Below are 18,373 nucleotides of genomic sequence, written 5' to 3' on the forward strand. Positions count from 1 at the left end.
CCACACTTTAGGATACAATCAATACAGTTAAATCCTAATGTTAATAGAAATAATAAATGTATAGACATGTGGGGCTATAGTATGCATATTAAATGTGAAATATGTTGGTATATGTGTAGACATGGACAAGAAAAATTTAAAAAGTGGACAAGAAAAATTTAAAAAGTTTCTAATATGTATTAATGGGAGAAGTAAAAGATAAAGAAAAGAGTCTGACATTACCTATAATTATACAATTTATTAACATGTAGTTGAATTCAAAATAAACACAACACTAAATGATGATTAGAATTGGAATATAAATAGACTCTGTTCTATGTTGTTTTGTTGCTAATGGCCAACTGCGGCTTGACATTTGGTTTGTCTTTATTGACTGTTAACTTTTGTTTGGGTTTTGGGTTCTTGTAAAACTTGTTTTATACTAGTAAAAACCATTACAATAAAAACAATAATTCAATTAGAATATGGAACTATACAAATAAATGTAGATTATAAATATACAAGAATAATATTTATTAGAATAGTTTTCTAAAATATATTGAGTCATTGATCTAATAATTTTATACTTTAATAAATCTACCAACACCATTCGATATACACCTTTTGCACATATTTTCATTTGTCCAAAATTCTCTCATGAAATTTAAGCCTAGAGCATTTTATTGAAATTTGGTAATTTTCATTCATGTTTTTAAAATATAAGTTTGATAAAAAAAATATTTATATCAACAAACAATTCATGCTTTACACATAGGCAAAGTGACTAAATATTAAAGAGGTAGATTTACTCTTTTATTATGTAAAGGAAAACTAGATCCACAATTAGTGATAAAATAGGTATATATCAACATATGTATGGACACACAAACACACACAAATATATTTATGATTATGTATCATAAATCAGTTTTATTTTGAATTGGAAAAAGAGGATCTTAAATATTTTCAATTTTTGTTAAAATAATACTAAAAAATATGCTTCAATAATCTGTAATTCACTTCAAGATTATGTTGATGTAAACTAGTGGCCAAGAAATTTTTAATCTATACTATTCAACTTGAATTTATGATTAAATGAGAGTCTAATCCTTTGAAATTAGTGTTGTAAAATGCAATATAAAAGAAAAGATCATAGAATGAGAAATGAGAGTCTAATATATACTATTCATAATTTATAAACTTCAAATAAACTTTGATTGGGTGAATTAGATTTCATGGTAAACCGATGCTTTTTTGAGAAAAAGGATTATAATATGTATGAAAAGCTAGTGAAAATATTAGAGAATGTTGGTTTAGTAGGTTTTTAAAATTAAAATTATTTAGTTAACAGATTAAATATTGACGTAAAAATAAATATATTAATCAAATATGTAATAGTGATTAGAAGAAAAAGAAATGATGTTTGAAATTATTTAAAAACTTTTAATTGGATATGAATATATTATAAAGATACATGTCGACTATACTTAAACATACGCCTTCCAGATGGAGTTTGCGTTGAGATGCTTTCGAGACAACTGTACGCAACGTCTCCCCTTATATTGGATGAGGGAGATTGATTAAAATACATTTCCAATATTCAGCTTTTCAAAGAAGTGTTCCGTCGACTTCAGAGTAGTACGAAATGACGTCGAGGTGACGACACACCATTACAGCCTAGGTCTTCTATGGAAGAATTAAAATGGTGTTGTTTTATCGAATTCCAAAGGAAAAACACGTTCGTTTATTGGGATAGGATAGCCGTTTCAATTTAGAGCTAAGATGAAACAAAAATTGTATATTGATGGTAGTGTTTGTGTGCTCTACGTTTTTACTTCGGCTGCCTTAAGCAGCTTGCAGACGCAGACGAGCAAGATCAGGGTTGACAATTACCGCAGTAGGTCGAGAAGGTAGCTGCACGTTGCGCTTCACGTGCGGTGGAGATTAGTAATCACAGCACAAGGCGTTCGCTTCCGGTGAAACCATTACTGGGCAGGAGAAGGTTACAACGTCTGATAAGAATATCACGTCTGCGAACGCAAGCAGAGCGCCATGGGAGTATCACGTCAACTTTGTAGAAGGAGGAACTAGAAAGTAAATTACGAAAGGCTGTTATTGTTGGTGACACGGGATAAGCCAGGCTATCGATTCATCCTATCCTATTCCATTTGACTTCCTATGTCCAGAATGGAGAAGCCTATAAATGCCCATCAAATCACAAGGTTTTCATCACCAATCTCGTACTTAACAAAGACTGTTGAAGTAAGAGAGAGCCAAGGTGAAAATGTCATCAGGAAATGGATTTCGGTATTTCTGGCTTATGATGCTGGTGATGCTAAACATGTGGACGTTGGACGCAGCAGGGCAACTGGCAGTGAAGCTGGGAAGATGGAATCTTCTGGTGGAGAAGGGCGGCGTCTCGGCCATGCACATGACCACCACGTACAAAAACACGGTGGTGATGTTCGATCGGACCAACTTCGGGCCGTCGCAGCTCCTGCTGGACAACGGACGCTGCCGGGACAATCCACAGGACCAGGTCCTGACCCACGACTGCTGGGCTCACTCCATCGAATACAACATAGCCACAAACACCATCAGGCCGCTCATGATCTTCACCGACACCTGGTGCTCCTCCGGTGCCTTTGCCGCCAACGGGACACTCGTTCAAACGGGCGGGTGGCGGGACGGAGCCACAGATATCCGCTACTTTGTTCCTTGCTCCGATGCCTCCTGTGACTGGGATAATTTTCAGCCTGTTAAGCTTCTCGCCAACCGCTGGTACGCCGCCAACCAGATACTTCCCGACAACCGCATAATCGTGGTGGGAGGCACGGGCGTGTTTAACTACGAGTTCGTTCCCAGGAGGCCCGGCGAGGGAACGTACAACCTGCCGTTCCTCATCCAAACACGAACAAGCTCCGCAGTCGAAAACAACCTCTATCCCTTCCTCCATCTCTCCTCCGACGGCAATCTCTTTATCTTCGCCAACAAGGACTCCATTCTCCTCGACTACAAGAACAACGTGGTGTTGAAAACGTTCCCCAGGATGCCGGGGGACGGCCCACGAAACTACCCTTCCACGGGCTCCTCCGTCATGCTGCCGCTCTCTGCATCCAATGGGTTTAGCAAGGTGGAAATCCTCATCTGCGGTGGCTGCCCCGACAGTGGATACGCCGCCGCCAAAGCCGGCAATTTCACGGCCGCCCTGCGCAGCTGCGGAAGAATGGTCATCACGGACGCCAATCCCTCGTGGAGCATGGAAGACATGCCCGGCCCAAGAACCATGTCCGACATGCTCATTCTCCCTAACGGCGAAATTCTCATCATAAACGGAGCAGCCAAAGGTGTGGCCGGGTGGGACATGGCCAACACGCCAGTCTTCACGCCCTACCTCTACAGACACAGTCTACCCGTCGGGCAGCAGCGATTTTACGTTCTCGCGGCCACCGGTATCGCCAGAATGTACCACTCCACTGCCAACGTCTTGCCCGACGGGAGAGTCATGGCTGGCGGCTCCAACCCACACTTCAATTACGTTCTCACGGGAACGCAATTCCCCACGGAGCTCCGTTTGGAAGCGTACAGCCCTTATTATTTGGAGAGCGTCTACGCCGTCCTCCGCCCACAGATAATCACCATGTCTGCCACCTCCAATGTTGCCTACGGCACCACCTTCACCGTCACCTTCTCAGTTGCATTCGGTATGACGAGTAGCAACGTGGTAAATTTTAACGTGTACGCTCCGCCCTTCACAACTCACACCACATCCATGGGCCAGAGGATGCTCTCCCTCTCTGCATCCAAACCCGTAGCGGCTCCAAACTCCACCACAGTTTTTTCTGCCACAGTAACCGCTCCCCCGACGGCCGTGGCTGCTCCTCCCGGATATTACATGTTCTTCGTTGTCAATGGAGAAATTCCCAGCAAAGGCCAGTGGGTTCATTTCTCTTAACTCCAAGGAATCGTCGAATATGGAATCCCATTCTGTCATAATAATTACAATGTATCTACGCACGTTGCGAAAGTGACATGCATCGCAACCCAGCTTTAATAAAACAAATGATCAAGCCTTACAATTCTTATGCGCGTGCCTTCAACAATGCTTTCAGAATCCTATCTATATGTTTTGCTTGATTTCCAATGCCTTTAAGTACCTAAATATAGGACATATATATTTATATTTACATTTTAAAAAGTTTAAAGAGTTTTCTAGATAATTTATGATTGTTAAAGTAATTGAAATTAAATTTACACATGTGAATCTTATTCAAGATGTCAAGTGGGGATCTAAGGATCCAAACAAATTTTAGGGATGAGTGATAGTGGGATTGAGGGATATGTTGATGTTGTTGGTTGAATTCATTCAAGAATGTTCTACTTGTATAGTTGTTATTTGTATTGGAGATGTTCTAATAAAAGGAAACCCAAAGCATAAGGACAAGGACATGGTTGTGATATCGTCACCCATCAAAGCAATAGCATCATACATTATTTTATGTAGATTTATTTAGTAGCTCATATATTTGAAATATGTTTTCATGAAGAACAATAAGACATTTATTTAATGATGTCTATCTTAAATTTAATATTGGTATAATGGTTGCCTCAATATTAGTGTCTATGTAGTTTTCAAATCTATACATTTCTTGTATGTAAGTTGCATGTACTTTTCATGAACATACTATGGTGAAATAGTTAAATTAAATGATTATTTACAAATTCTAGAATCAAGGTTGGGACCAAATGCTTAAAGAATAAAATGAAAAAAATTAATGGATAAATAAGTGTACATAGATGGAGATTTAAGGCTGACTTGCTTGTAATCAGTGCTAAGTTTTTGGATTAGATTGCATGTAAGTTTTTGATAGAAAAACTTATATGCAATCTAATCTAGAAGCTTACCATAGATTAAAAGTATGGATTGTGGAAATATGATATCATTCATTGACTTAATTGTTCAAAGTCTTGTCCTTTAATAACTATTGCTCTAGCAAATCATACTCTACTAGATGACCACATTAAGATTACGAAGATAATTGTCATTATTTAACATATCTATTAAGTAAAATACATCTTTGTACATTAAAAAAGTCATTAGTTGTGCACAAACATGAATCTCTTTTATAGTTTCCAATTAGAAACACTTTGATCTCATAACCTTAACAATAGAAGGTTCAAAAACATACATTAAATATAGTTTTGAATCTCATCTAAATATAGAAGCCATGTTATGATATTTTGCATTGATTTATCTAAACAAGGAAAACTTCCATTTGTTCAAACCCTTGGATATATCAATTAAGTGGCTTCTAACAAACATAATAAAAAACAAGAATTCATATAGTATATCTTCATGCGATATTCTCTATATGTGATTTAAGATTAATTAAGTATTTTGGATGTGTGAATTCTAATCAAATAAAAGAAAAAAAAAAGTGGAGTCTATAAGGCTTGTTACAAAGAACTTAAGAAAATGGATTTAACATCATCTTTGAACCATAATATATAAAAATCTCGTGTACGCCTTTCGTGTTTATTATAGACGTACAAACATGACAAGTTATACCTAAGAGATACACTCAACTCGAATACAAATCATCTGTCAACCATAGTATATAAAAATATCATGCATGCCCTTCATGTTTCTTATAGATATACAAACGTGGTTAGTTATACCTAAGAGCTACACTCAACTTGAATAAAAATACAAACATTAGAATCTCGATAGAAAAAGAGAAACGTGCTCCAATTAAATCATTGAGGGAAGTGCCAAACTTATATCAACCTTATAAATATATCATATCTTTATCAAAAGGAAACATAGATGTATGTAAGGAAAGTGAAAATTAAATGCTGAAAAATATACAAGATGGGTAATTTTGTTGAAAAGTTAAAGAATGAAGTTAATATAGGACATAAACGTTTATATTTAAAATGATTTAGATTTCTGATTAGAGAAATAATTAAAGTTAAATCTACATATCTATTTAAGCAGAATACATCTTTGTATATTAAGAAAAACATACCTTAAGCACAAACATGAATCTCATTTATATTTTCTTATTAGAAACACATTGATCTCATAACCTCAAGTATAGAAGGTTCAAAAGCATACATTAAATGCAGATTTCAATCTCATTTAAATATAGAAGCCATGTAATGATATTTTTTTTGTTGATTTCTCTAAACAAAGAAAACTCCCATTTGTTCAAACCCTTAGAAATATCAATTAACTGAGTTCAAAAAAAGATTAAAAAATAACAAGAATTCGTCTGTTATGTCTTGATGCAATATATTGTGTATGTAATTTAGGGCTAATTAAGTATTTGCAAGTATTATTCGATGTGGGCGCATATGTCAAACCACGCCTTTAATGGTGTCCTATATTTAATGTATGTTTGTTTAATGTAAGTCATGGAAACTTGTATTACAATAGTTTGTGGCATGGTTAGTGGTAGTTGTGGGTAGATGTGTTGGGTGATTGGCATGACGGGAGTGGTCTTTGGGTTGTGAAAATGCCATGGTGGGTCAATGTTCCTATCAAATTGAATAACATATTAATTTGGTTGAACATGGGAATTGGAGGTGGTGTTATAGAAGATGGATATAATTTGTCCTACTGATTTATTTCTAGGAAACCAACCAAGATCCATAGATTTGTTGTCAATATGGCTTGTTCAGAAATGCACAGTAGTACAGTTGAGTGCATTTGGATGTCATCATTATACAAAACAAATTATAAATTAATAATTGTTCTCATTAAAGAAGATTAATGAATATAAAAGATCATGGTTGTTGTCAAACTTTAGGTAGGAGTGTGCATTGCATTTTAGGAATAGGACAACAAATAATTACCTAGTATAGTTGAGAAAGGGCTATGTATTTATGTTTCCTAGTGAAGAATACTATGTATATGTCAATAGGATGCAAGCAAAAGGAAAAAAAAATTTGTAGCAAAATAAATTATATTTTAAAACTTTTTAATGTGATGGGTGAGACATGAACAATAAAGCCAAATAATACTTAGTAGCACACAATATCAAATGTAGGATAGCGGGTAGTTATTTAGTGTTAAATTTGGTTAGTTAGAGTAGCAGGTTAGCCAAGATATCTTGATAAATGTGATGCCAACCAAGGATGAAGTAGATATGCTTTTTTGTACTAGGAATTTTTGTGCTTTTTAGTGGTGTATAGTAAGGGTGGTTCGACCAATGAAATGGCCAACATGACAAATTGTTGCAATCATGTCTCTATTGCTTGTAATATTCTTCTTTGAATATTCACCAAAGGTGTACCATCTCCTTTGTGTTATCAAAAGAATGGGTGATAGGATATTTCATTGCATCGTATGTAATGTATTCAAGTATATGTACATACACATACATAGATATAATTGTACATGATTATGTTTGTATATATACATATATGTATCTATGTGTGAAAATGCATATACGGATAGACAAACACACATATATAGACACACATAGACACACAGACAAATATATATATATATACACACATATATAAATATATACATATACACATATATGCACAAACATATACATAGTCATAGACAAAAACATACATATGTATATTTGTTGGTTAAAATAAGTTGGAATTTATGCCACGATAAATTATTTAAATTTGATTGCATGAAATCCATTGATGCATATGTATCAATGTATATATATGGGCTTTCTAGCCTGCGAAGGCATCAGTGTCCCAAGAAATGGTCATTGGGAAGCCTACTAGCTTCTCAACAAATGGGAGGAAGCTCAAATGGATTCAACAATAGTTGTTTTCTTAATTATATACCAGCTTTCAACTTTTGGGTAATTAATTGTATGTCACTAACCAATGCCATTTAAAGTGATGGTTGAGATATGGTAAGCTAAGTCAAATAATGTAAAGCAGTAGAGAAATGTCAAATGTAGGATAGTAGCTAGTTATTGAGTGTAAATAAAGTGTAGTAAAAGGAGGAGGATGGTTGAAGTGTGTTGTTGGATGCAATGGAAAGCAAGGAAAAAACATACATGCACTTTTTTCTCAAAAAAAATTGTTCTGCATTGTTCACTCCCGGTATTTTAGTATGCTTCATGAGTGGAAAACCAAGGTTCATTTATGTAGTTTCATTTATTGAAAACTTTAGTGAAAGATGGGTTTTTTAGGATGATTCATTTATGAATCGATGTTTATTATAGACATCACTAAGAAATGGCTTCAAAGTTTTTTTATCTCTCTATCTCTCTCCCTCTCCTTTTTCCTTTAAAACACTCTATCTCTCCCTTTTTATCTCTCACTCTATCTTCATCTCTCTATCTATGTTCCTCTCCCCCACTCTCTATATATCCCCTTATATCTCTAACTATTTATCACTATATCTCACCATCTATATCTCCCTCTATCTTCATCTCTATTTGTATCTTCTTCTCTCTCCTTCTATCTCTAGACATGTCTCCCTCTCTATTAACATTCATTTATCTTCATCTCTATCAAGTTCTATATTTTTCTCTCCTCCTCTATCCCTAAATATATCTCCCTCTCTCTATCCATCCATCTCTCTCTGTCATTCTTCCTATCCCCCTTCTCTATCCTCCATATCCATCCCTTCGGCTATCTTACTCTTTAACTTTATTTCCTTATATCTCCTTCTATCTCTCTCTCTAAGATATTATTACCCCCTTAATACCTCTCCCTCTCACTCTCCCTCCTTTCCTCCTTATTGCAAACATAACATGAAAATATTGGTGATGAAGAATGATTATCTTCTTTATTTAAAGGTTTCGTTAAGTCATTCTTGGATCCATGTAAGTGGATGTATAGTATATTTGAAGCTATCTCTTCTTTATTGAGACCCTTTTTGCACAAAATATATCATGTCTTAAGTGATCTACCAATTGACCTCATGTACTACACAAATATGTGCAAAAAGAGACCAAGTTTTTTTGAGTTGACCTTCCCACCTATTCTGTAGTGCCCCTCCCTTGATCACACTCCGTGTAACTTAGTTTGACTTTGGTTGTTATATTTTGTGTTTTATGTGACTGGATGATACTCTCTTATGCGATGGCTTTTATCATGTTGGTTATGCATTTTATCTTGAAGGATAGTTAGATGTTATACTATATATGAATATAATTATCTTGGACTGACATATCTTCCTTATGTATGACATATTTTTGTGTTCGTCTTCTTGTATGGGTATGAGTTTGTATAGGGTGCAAGGGGTTGATCTTCCATCACCCACTTCGGAGGGATACAGACTGTCATGAATCTCCTCCCTCGACATGCCTGTATATGTTAGATGTATGTATGTATATTTTCTCTGTGATGCAGGACTGCAGGGTCCCAACATCAACTCCACCTGAATCTCTAGGTCTGGGTGTGCTCTACAACCCAGCGATAAAGTGTAAAAAGGGAGATATCAGTCAGACCCTATCAAGAACCCTAGTTCTTTGTTGGTTGGTCATGTTAATGTTGGTCTTGTTGGTATTTGGAGTTGATTAGTCTCAACCCCAGACCCTTATGTAGTGTAATATGTTATAAACATAAATATTAATATTAATGTTTTATAGGAAAATTAATTATTAATGGTCAATTAATTAGTATACTTAAAATTGCGCATTATGTTATTCAGTTAATTACATTAGTAAAATCTAATTTATTGTTTAAAAAATAATTTATAAAAAGGAAATTAAATATTAATTATGGATTTTTTTTTGGTGTTAATTGAACTTATTTTTTAAAGTGTAATTTATAATTTTTTTTTTCAAATTTAAATTCTTGTAAGTGCATGTGGGAGATACTTAAATAAATTAATTATGAGAAAATTTTGGCATGCAATTTATGTTGGGAGTTACATTTTGCAATGGGGATTTTTTTGGGGGGGGGCTTTCTTTTTGGGAGGGGGCATGGAGCAGTCTTTCCAAGATTTTTCTATGCAAATATTTTTGGTTCTAGTTGTGGGGGTTTTGGTAGAAGAAATTGGTAAAATTTCAGGCTTTGGGGAAAATGAATTTGGAAGATTTGTTCGAACTTTCTAGATTGGAGCTCGTTGGATTGGTGCCCTATGATTATCGCTTCTATCTTTGTTCTCCTTTTCGGATACCATAATAAGGTAGGGGTTTTGGTTCTTTCTTGTGCATGTTAAATTTATCCTTGTTTTGAAAGAAAATCAATGTGTTGATTCATAGAAATGAGAAAATGTGAAGGGATAGGTTGACTCTGGTTATGCAGGATTTAATTTGTTTTTTATTAAAATTCTATTTGGAGATTGGGGAGGGGGGGATTAGATCAAAATAATTATCAAATTCTAGGCATTGGAATCATGCATTCATCTAGTTTATCATACTTGTGCATGTTGATTTCCGTATTTGATATATAAATATATATATATATATATATATATATATATATATAAATACATATACATATACATACATATATCTACATCTATATATATAAGATTATATTCTAATTAATTTTAAATGCCATTATTCTCTTTATATTTATCAATTTCCAAGCTTTCCATAGCAATGAATTTGTATTGGCTCTACGTATTTTTGAAGGGTCTGTGTGTTTGTTTGGAGGCTCAAGGGGAGCCTGATAGGGTTTAGCTAGCTTGCTCACACTTCTCCTATTGGTGTTGCTTACTCCACCAAATCCACTAGGCCTTGCAATGCTTCAAGACCTTCCAGTCCTTCTCAAACTCTACTGGGACTATTGCTTTGTCCACCTTAAGGTGACATTCAACAAGTGTCTTCACTAGGAACTCTACCAATTCAATGTGCTTCACTAGTTTTCAATCCTTCCAACTGACACTTTGTCACTCTCACCCCCAATGTTGTCATGAGTTTTACAGAAGTGTGGAGGTTTTCTTTCAACATGGGATTTGGTCAACTAGGTCCATTTGTTTTAATACCAAACTCATCTTCCTTACCGACTTCAAGAAAATGCTCAAAAGAGGGCTACTAAGAAAGAGCCCCAATTAGGCCTCCTAATCCACGTTTTTAGGAATTTAATGTCACATGGTCCAAAAGACCCTGCAAAGAAATTTATGATTCTTCAATCACACATTTATCCCCAAGATATTTTGTTGGTTTTAGACCCCCAAGTGTTCGTACAATGCCCTAACCCAAAAAAGAGGTTTTGCTAGGGTTTCAAAGGCTTTGAGGACTGTGATTGTTCAATCTTGTGAAAAGGCCATCAAATGGATTTGTCAAGGCTTCTCCTTTCATCTACAACTCTGTATGGACCTATTGGACAATGCCAAATGTGTAGGTTAGGTTCTTGTTTTCACCCCTACATTCTTTCATCTTTTCTCACCTTGTCTTTCCTAACTGAGTTGCAACAGGACTCGCCTAGGGTAAGCTGGCAAAATTAGAAAACTTTACTTCTAGAACTTCTCCCCGCATATTTATAATATACATTGGGTTTCCTAGCTTTTACCAATAGGCCATGATGATTTCACTGTGGGATTTTATGGGGTAACCATTTTTTAGAGGTATGCTATTTACAAGCCAAAACTGGCTGCTTGAAGACAAAATAGTAAAAGAACTAATAAAATCTATTTACAAAGCATGAAATGGACTATATGACACCAGAATACACCAAAGAATAATAATCCAAGTTTGGATCAATGGATTCAATCCATTTCTATTCACTGTTCAATGCAAAATAAGACAAAAGCAATAATAACACTCCGAAAATGAGTGGTTTCAGATTGTCATTCACAAAGATTAATGCTTCCAACCTTGGTATCCATACAGGAGAGGGTTTAAATATTCTTTCCCATTTTTGGAGGCATCTCAGGTCAATTTTTGAACCCTAACTCCATCGCTAAGCTCTTTTAGGACCAAGTACTTTTACAATTTTCCACATCTTGCCTTTCCCACTTAGGAAACCTATTACAAATCATTACTAACTTCTATTTCAACATTTCTAAGGCTATTTTGAACTCCTCTAATACTTTAATCAACCTATGCCCTTTTTGACTCTCTAGAAGGCACCATTGACTACTCAAACCAAGAACAACCAACAAAGTGCAAACATAGAAAGAAAACAATTGAACTAGGCATACACTTGACTCAACCTAGACTCTAATCACACACATTGGACCTACCGGGAGTCCTTATTAGAAATATGACTTGTCTAAGGTTAGTACAAGGCAAAATTGAAGAAGGACTATTAGCCTAAGTCCTAGGTGCTTGTGCACCATTCTCCCAAACAAAAGAAAATTAAATCACCTCTTTTGGGATCATATTTTGATGAATGCCTAACTTCTTGAACTCTATCTCAAGCATCCATGTAGCCTCTATATCATCCATACCCTGCCACTTAATTAGGTGCTCCCAATATGTTTGGTGTCTTGTCTTTTAAGTGATCCTTGAACTCATTATCTTCTCAGCCTTTGGACTTGGTTTTGCTGGCATTTGAAGGCTATTTGCATCATCTGCTAGCTCTATTTGAGAGTGATCTGAATCTAGAATTGGCCCTTTGTAAGCCACTAAATCTTCTACATTGAAAACCGGTGACAATCCTATGTCACTTGGTGGATCCACCTTATATGCATTTTCTCCATACTTGGCTAAGATGGCACATGGAACCAACCTTCTCATCTGCAACTTATTAGGTATCTCTTGCTGCAACCTTGCTTTGTTGAGGTGCACCATGACAAGATCTCCTACTTGAAATTGTATGTTGTTTCTTCTCTCATCAACCTTTTGTTTGATCTTAGCCGTGTTATCTTTCAATGCTTGCTTAACTGACTCATAGATCTCTTTCATAGACTGAGCAAAATCTTCAGCATATCCACTCCTTGTTGTTGCATTCCCTAGGTATCTTAGTTCAATAATACCCCTTGGGTGAAGACCATAGATTACCTCAAAAGGGCTTTTGCCCGTGGTTCCATTTATGGTATCATTGAAAGTATATTCAGCTTGTGCCAACACTTGATCCCATGTCTGACCATATTCCTTGGTAAGGAACCTCAAAAGGTTTCCTAAGCTCCTATTTACCACCTTGGTCTATCCATCCGTTTGTGGATGGTATGCAGACCCAAAAGATAGATTGGTGCCAAGCTTTTTCCAAAGTGTTTTCCAAAAATGACTCATAAACTTTGAGTCCCTATCTGAAATAATACTCATGGGCAATCCATGTATCCTTATCACTTCCTTAAAGAACAATTAAGCAATATGATATGCATCATGAGTGGTCTTGCAAGGTACAAAGTGGGCAATCTTACTAAACCTGTCCACTATGACATAAATGCTATCAAATCCCTTCTTTTTCCTTGGAAAACCCACTACAAAGTCCATACTAATGCACTCCCAAGGTCTATTTGGAATGGGAAGAGGTTGGTATAAACTGGCATTTGAAGATGTGCCCTTGTCCTTTTGACAAACAATACAAATTTCCACATACTTCCTAACATCTTGATTCATCCTAGGCCAATAGTAATACCTTTGGACTAACTCTTGAGTTTTGTTGAGTCCAAAATGACCACTAAGACTGCCATTATACTTCTCTTGTATGAGAGTTTCTCTTAATGAACCTCTAGGCACACAAAGTTGCCCTCCCTTAAACAATAACCCATTTTGCAAGTTATAATAAAAAAACTCACTATGGAAATGGTTTTGATACTCTTTGCATACCTTATAAGCATTGGAGAAATCTTCATCATCTGGGTATAGGTCTTTAAAATTGTCAATACCTGTGCTTCTTAACTGAATTTCTTGTACTGTCAAGAGTCTCTGACTCAATGCATTAGCAATCCTATTTAGTTGACCCTTTTTGTGCTTGATTTTAAGTATGTAGGCTTGCATATATTCTACCCATTTCATGTTCTTGTGACTAACCTTGTCTTGTGAATTTAGGAAGCTTAAAGCTTGATTGTCTATGTAGACTACAAAATCCTTAGGAAGGAGATAGTGTCTCCACTTCCTCAAAGCCTGCACTAATGCATATAACTCCAATTCACATGAGGAGTATTTTCTCTTAGCATCACTTAGCTTCTCACTATGAAAAGCTACTGGCCTTTCTTCTTGACTTAGGACAGCACCTACTATAATATTTCTTGCATCACATTCCACTATGAAGAGTTTCTCAAAACTAGGCAACACCAAAACCAGTTGAGTGGCTATCCTTTCTTTCAAGGTTTCAAAACCTTTATTTTCTGTTCATTCCATTAAAACTTTTCCTTCATTCCACCTTTGATAGTGTCCAACATTGGTGCACATATAGCATTGAATTGCCTAATGAATTTCTTGTAGTATTGAGCTAGGCCATAGAAGCTTCTCACCTCTGTTTCTGACTCAGGATTAGGCCAATTAACTATGGCTTCAATCTTGCTAGGATCCATCTTAAGATTGCCATGGGACAACACAAACCCAAGATAAACCATCTCCTGCTTCAGAAATTCACACTTGTCCAAGTTCATGGTTAGTTTTCCCTCATACAATCTTTGCAGTACAATTCGCAAGTGCTTAACATGATCTGCCTTATTCTTACTGAAAATGAGAATATCATCTAAATATACCACCACAAATTTACCTATGAAGTCCTTCAACACCTCATTCATGAGCCTCGTGAAGGTGCTTGGGGCATTTGATAAGCCAAATGACATTATGAGCCATTCATAAAGACCCTCTATTGTCTTGAACATTGTTTTCCATTTATCACCCTCCTTAATCCTAATTTGGTGGTATCCACTTTTAAGGTTAATCTTGGTAAAGTATTTGGCTTCCTCTAAACAATCCATTAGGTCTTCTGTTCTAGGAATTGGAAACCTATATCTAATGGTAATCCTATTTATAGCCCTAGAGTCAGTGCACAATCTCCAAGTACCACCTTTCTTTGGGGCTAAGACAGTAGGTACAACACAAGGGCTAATGCTTTTCATAATTAGGCCTTGATCTAAAAGATTTTGTTAGATAGGGATGCTCAACGTATGAAGTCAATTTGATGGCTTATGGCTCTTTTAGGAGGTAAGGTGGCTGGTTGTCCATCACTCACTATCGCTTTGAACTTTTTCAATAGATCTTGAACCTCTATTGGCAAATATGGTTTCTCCTTCTTATCTTCCTCTTTAGGTTTCATCACTAATGCAAACCCTATTCCTTCACCTTCCTCAAGTGTCTTCAAGAACTATTTTTCACTCACCAAAGGACATTAGGACCTGCTGCTCTCTTTTCACCTTCCTCAAGGATAGATTGTATCTTGAATGTGACTTCGTCTTTCTTGAATGAATATGCATTCTTGGCTCTATCATGAATAGCTTGTCTATTGAATTTCCATGGTCTTCCTAATAGAAGATGACATGCATCCATGGGTAGGACATCGCATAGCACTTTGTCCTTATACCTCCCAATGATGAAATCCACCCATGCTTGCTCATTTACCAAAACATGTTGGCCTTTATTCAGCCAAGTGACCCTATATGGGTTGTTATGAGGAATTCTTTGCAACTTGAGCTTACTCACTACCTCTTCTAACACAATGCTGTTTGTTGACCTTGAGTCAATTATCACCTTACAAACCTTGCCCATAATCTTGCATTTGATTCTAAATAGTGATCTCCTTTTGTTAGGCTCTTCCTTGGCAGGTTCTTTGATCAAAGTTGTTCTTATCATTATGTTATCACCTACCTCTGATTCTAAAGCAACTTCTGAGGTCTTACTACTTGAATACTCTTCTTGAAGGTAGTTCACCCTTCTCTCACCACTCTATGATGAAGATCCCTTTTTTGGACATCTATATGCCAAATAACCAAGCTGATTGCAATGGTAACATTTCATTGAGGCAAAATATGATGAACCTCTACCTTGTCCACTAGTTCTTCCTCTAAAACCATTGTTTGACCCCCTTCCTCTACTAGATCCTTTTCTACTTGTACCAACTTCTTGCTGATCAGTGAGCTTAGACTCGCCTTGTGTTCTTTACTCTTAATTTCTTCCTCCAAAGCCTCCCCTATGGCCTTTCTTTTCTTTTCCTCTACCTCTGCCCCTGCTACTACTTGAATCATGTTTCCTTTTCAGTTTTTCTTCCACTTGAAGGGCAAGCTGATAGCTTTCATGTACTGTCTTTGGGATCAATAGACTAATTTCCTCTTGGATATTCCATCTTAGTCCATTTAGGTATCTAGCTACCTTAAGGCTTTCTTCTTCCACAACATGAGACCTAAGACTAAGTTTGTGAAACTCCTCCATATAACCACTTACATCAAGGTCTTTTTGTCTTTTCCTATGGATCTGCATTTCATAGTCATCAAGGAGATAGGCTTATTTGATTTTGACTAACATCCCTTTCCAAGAAGAGATGGGGGTTTTACCCACTTTCTTCCTCTCATCTTGCACAAATTTGCACCATGTGAGAGCTGCTCCCCTCCTCCTAGACTTGGCCACTTTGTCTCTTTGCGCTTCAATTATAACTTCACATTCAAAATGGTTCTCCATTCCCTCTATCCATTGTAGAACCACTTCTACTTCCATCTTACCAATGAATAATGACAATCCTTCTAGTGATTTACCACTTAAGGCTTTCAATGCCTTTAGGAAAGGTTCATGTTCCAAAATAGGATCAGGTTCAGGCACTTTGTCTACTTCTGACACCTCTTTACCCTTCCCTTCTGCTCCTTCAACCTTTACCAACACTTCATTTGCCTTGGTTTCAATCTCACCAAGCTTACCTTTCAATTCTGACAATTTTTCCTTCAGGAGCCTATTATCTTCCTCCTGATCATCCACTGTCTTTTCCAACTCTGCATTGGTCACCATGTTGTCTCCAATAGACTCTTCCAACTCTAAGGACATCAAATTTTTATCCATCCCAATTCTTATAGGCTCTGATACCAATTTGATAGGGTTTACCTAGCTTGCTCACACTTCTCCTAATGGTGTCACTTACTCCACCAACTCCACTAGGACTTTATATGATTCAAGACCTCCCAATCCTTATAAAACTATGCTAAGACTACTGCTTTGTCCACCTTAAGGTGACATTCAACAAGTGTCTTCATTGGGAACTCTACGAATTCAATGTGCTTCACTAGTTCTCAATCCTTCCAACTGACATTTTCTCACTCTCACCCACAATACTATCATGAGTTTTGCAGAGGTGTGGAGGTTTTATTTAAAAATAGGATTTGGTCAACTAGGTCCATTTTTTTTTAATACCAAACTCATCTTTTTTACTGACTTCAATAAAATTCTCAAAAGAGGGCTACTAGGAAAGAGCCCGAATTAGGCCTCCTACTCCAGGTTTTTAGGAATTTGAAGTCACATGGTCTAAAAGACCTTGCAAAGAGTTTTATGATTCTTCAATCACACATTTATCCCGAAGATATTTTGTTGGTTTTAGACCCCCAAGTGTTCGTACAATGCCCTAACCCAAAAATGAGGTTTTACTAGGGTTTCAAAGGCTTTTAGGACTGTGACTATTCAATCTTGTGAAAAGGCCATGAAATGGATTTGTCAAGGCTTCTCCTTTCATCTGCAACTCATTATGTACCTATTGGACAATACCAAATGCTTAGGTTAGGTTCTTGGTTTCACCCCTGCATTCTTCCATATTTTCTCACCTTGTCTTTCCTACCCAAGTTGCAACAGGACTCACTTAGGGTAAGGTGGCAAAATTAGAAAAATTAACTTCTAGAACTCCTCCCTACATATTTAAAATGTACATTGGGTTGCCTACAATTTCCCAATAGGCCGTGATTATTGCACGGTGGGATTTTATGGGGAAACCATTTTTCAGAGGTATGCTATTTACAAGCCAAAATTGGCTGCTTGAAGACAAAATAGTAAAAGAACTAATAAAATCTATTTACAAAGCATGAAATGGATGATATGATACCAAAAAACACCAAAGAATAATAATCCAAGTTTGGATCAATGGATTCAATCCATTTGTATTGATTGTTCAATGCAAAATAATTCAAAAACATTAATAACAGTCCGAAAATGAGTGGTTTCAGATTGTCATTCACAAAGATTAATTCTTTCAACCTTGGTATCCATATAGGAGAGGGTTTAAATAGTCTTTCCCAAGTTTGGAGGAATCTTAGTTCAATGTTTGAACCCTAACTCCACCACTAAGCTCTTTTTGGACCAAGTTGTCATGACAAATTTAACAATTTAACACATCTTCCCTTTCCCACTTAGGCAACCTATTAAAAATCATTACTAGCCTATATTTCAACATTTCTAAGGCTATTTTGAACTGCTCTAATAATTAAATCAACCTATGCCTCTTTTGACCATCTAGAAGGCACCATTGACTACTCAAACCAAGAACAACCAAGAAAGTGCAAACCTAGAAAGAAACCAATTAAACTAGGCATACACTTGACTCAACCTAGACTCTAATAACACATATTGGACCCTCCTAGAGTCCT

The 18,373-nt window shown here is 36.3% G+C and overlaps 1 protein-coding gene across 1 annotated transcript; it reads left to right on the forward strand.

The window, feature by feature from the left end:
* Positions 1–2,263: 2,263 nt before the first annotated feature.
* Positions 2,264–3,934, forward strand: LOC131074760 (aldehyde oxidase GLOX-like). The gene has a single exon (XM_058011436.2). The coding sequence runs from the start codon at positions 2,264–2,266 to the stop codon at positions 3,932–3,934; it is 1,671 nt and encodes a 556-aa protein (XP_057867419.2).
* Positions 3,935–18,373: the final 14,439 nt, after the last annotated feature.

Source organism: Cryptomeria japonica, chromosome 7 (genome assembly GCF_030272615.1).
Source record: "Cryptomeria japonica chromosome 7, Sugi_1.0, whole genome shotgun sequence".
In the NCBI taxonomy this organism is placed as follows: domain Eukaryota; kingdom Viridiplantae; phylum Streptophyta; class Pinopsida; order Cupressales; family Cupressaceae; genus Cryptomeria; species Cryptomeria japonica.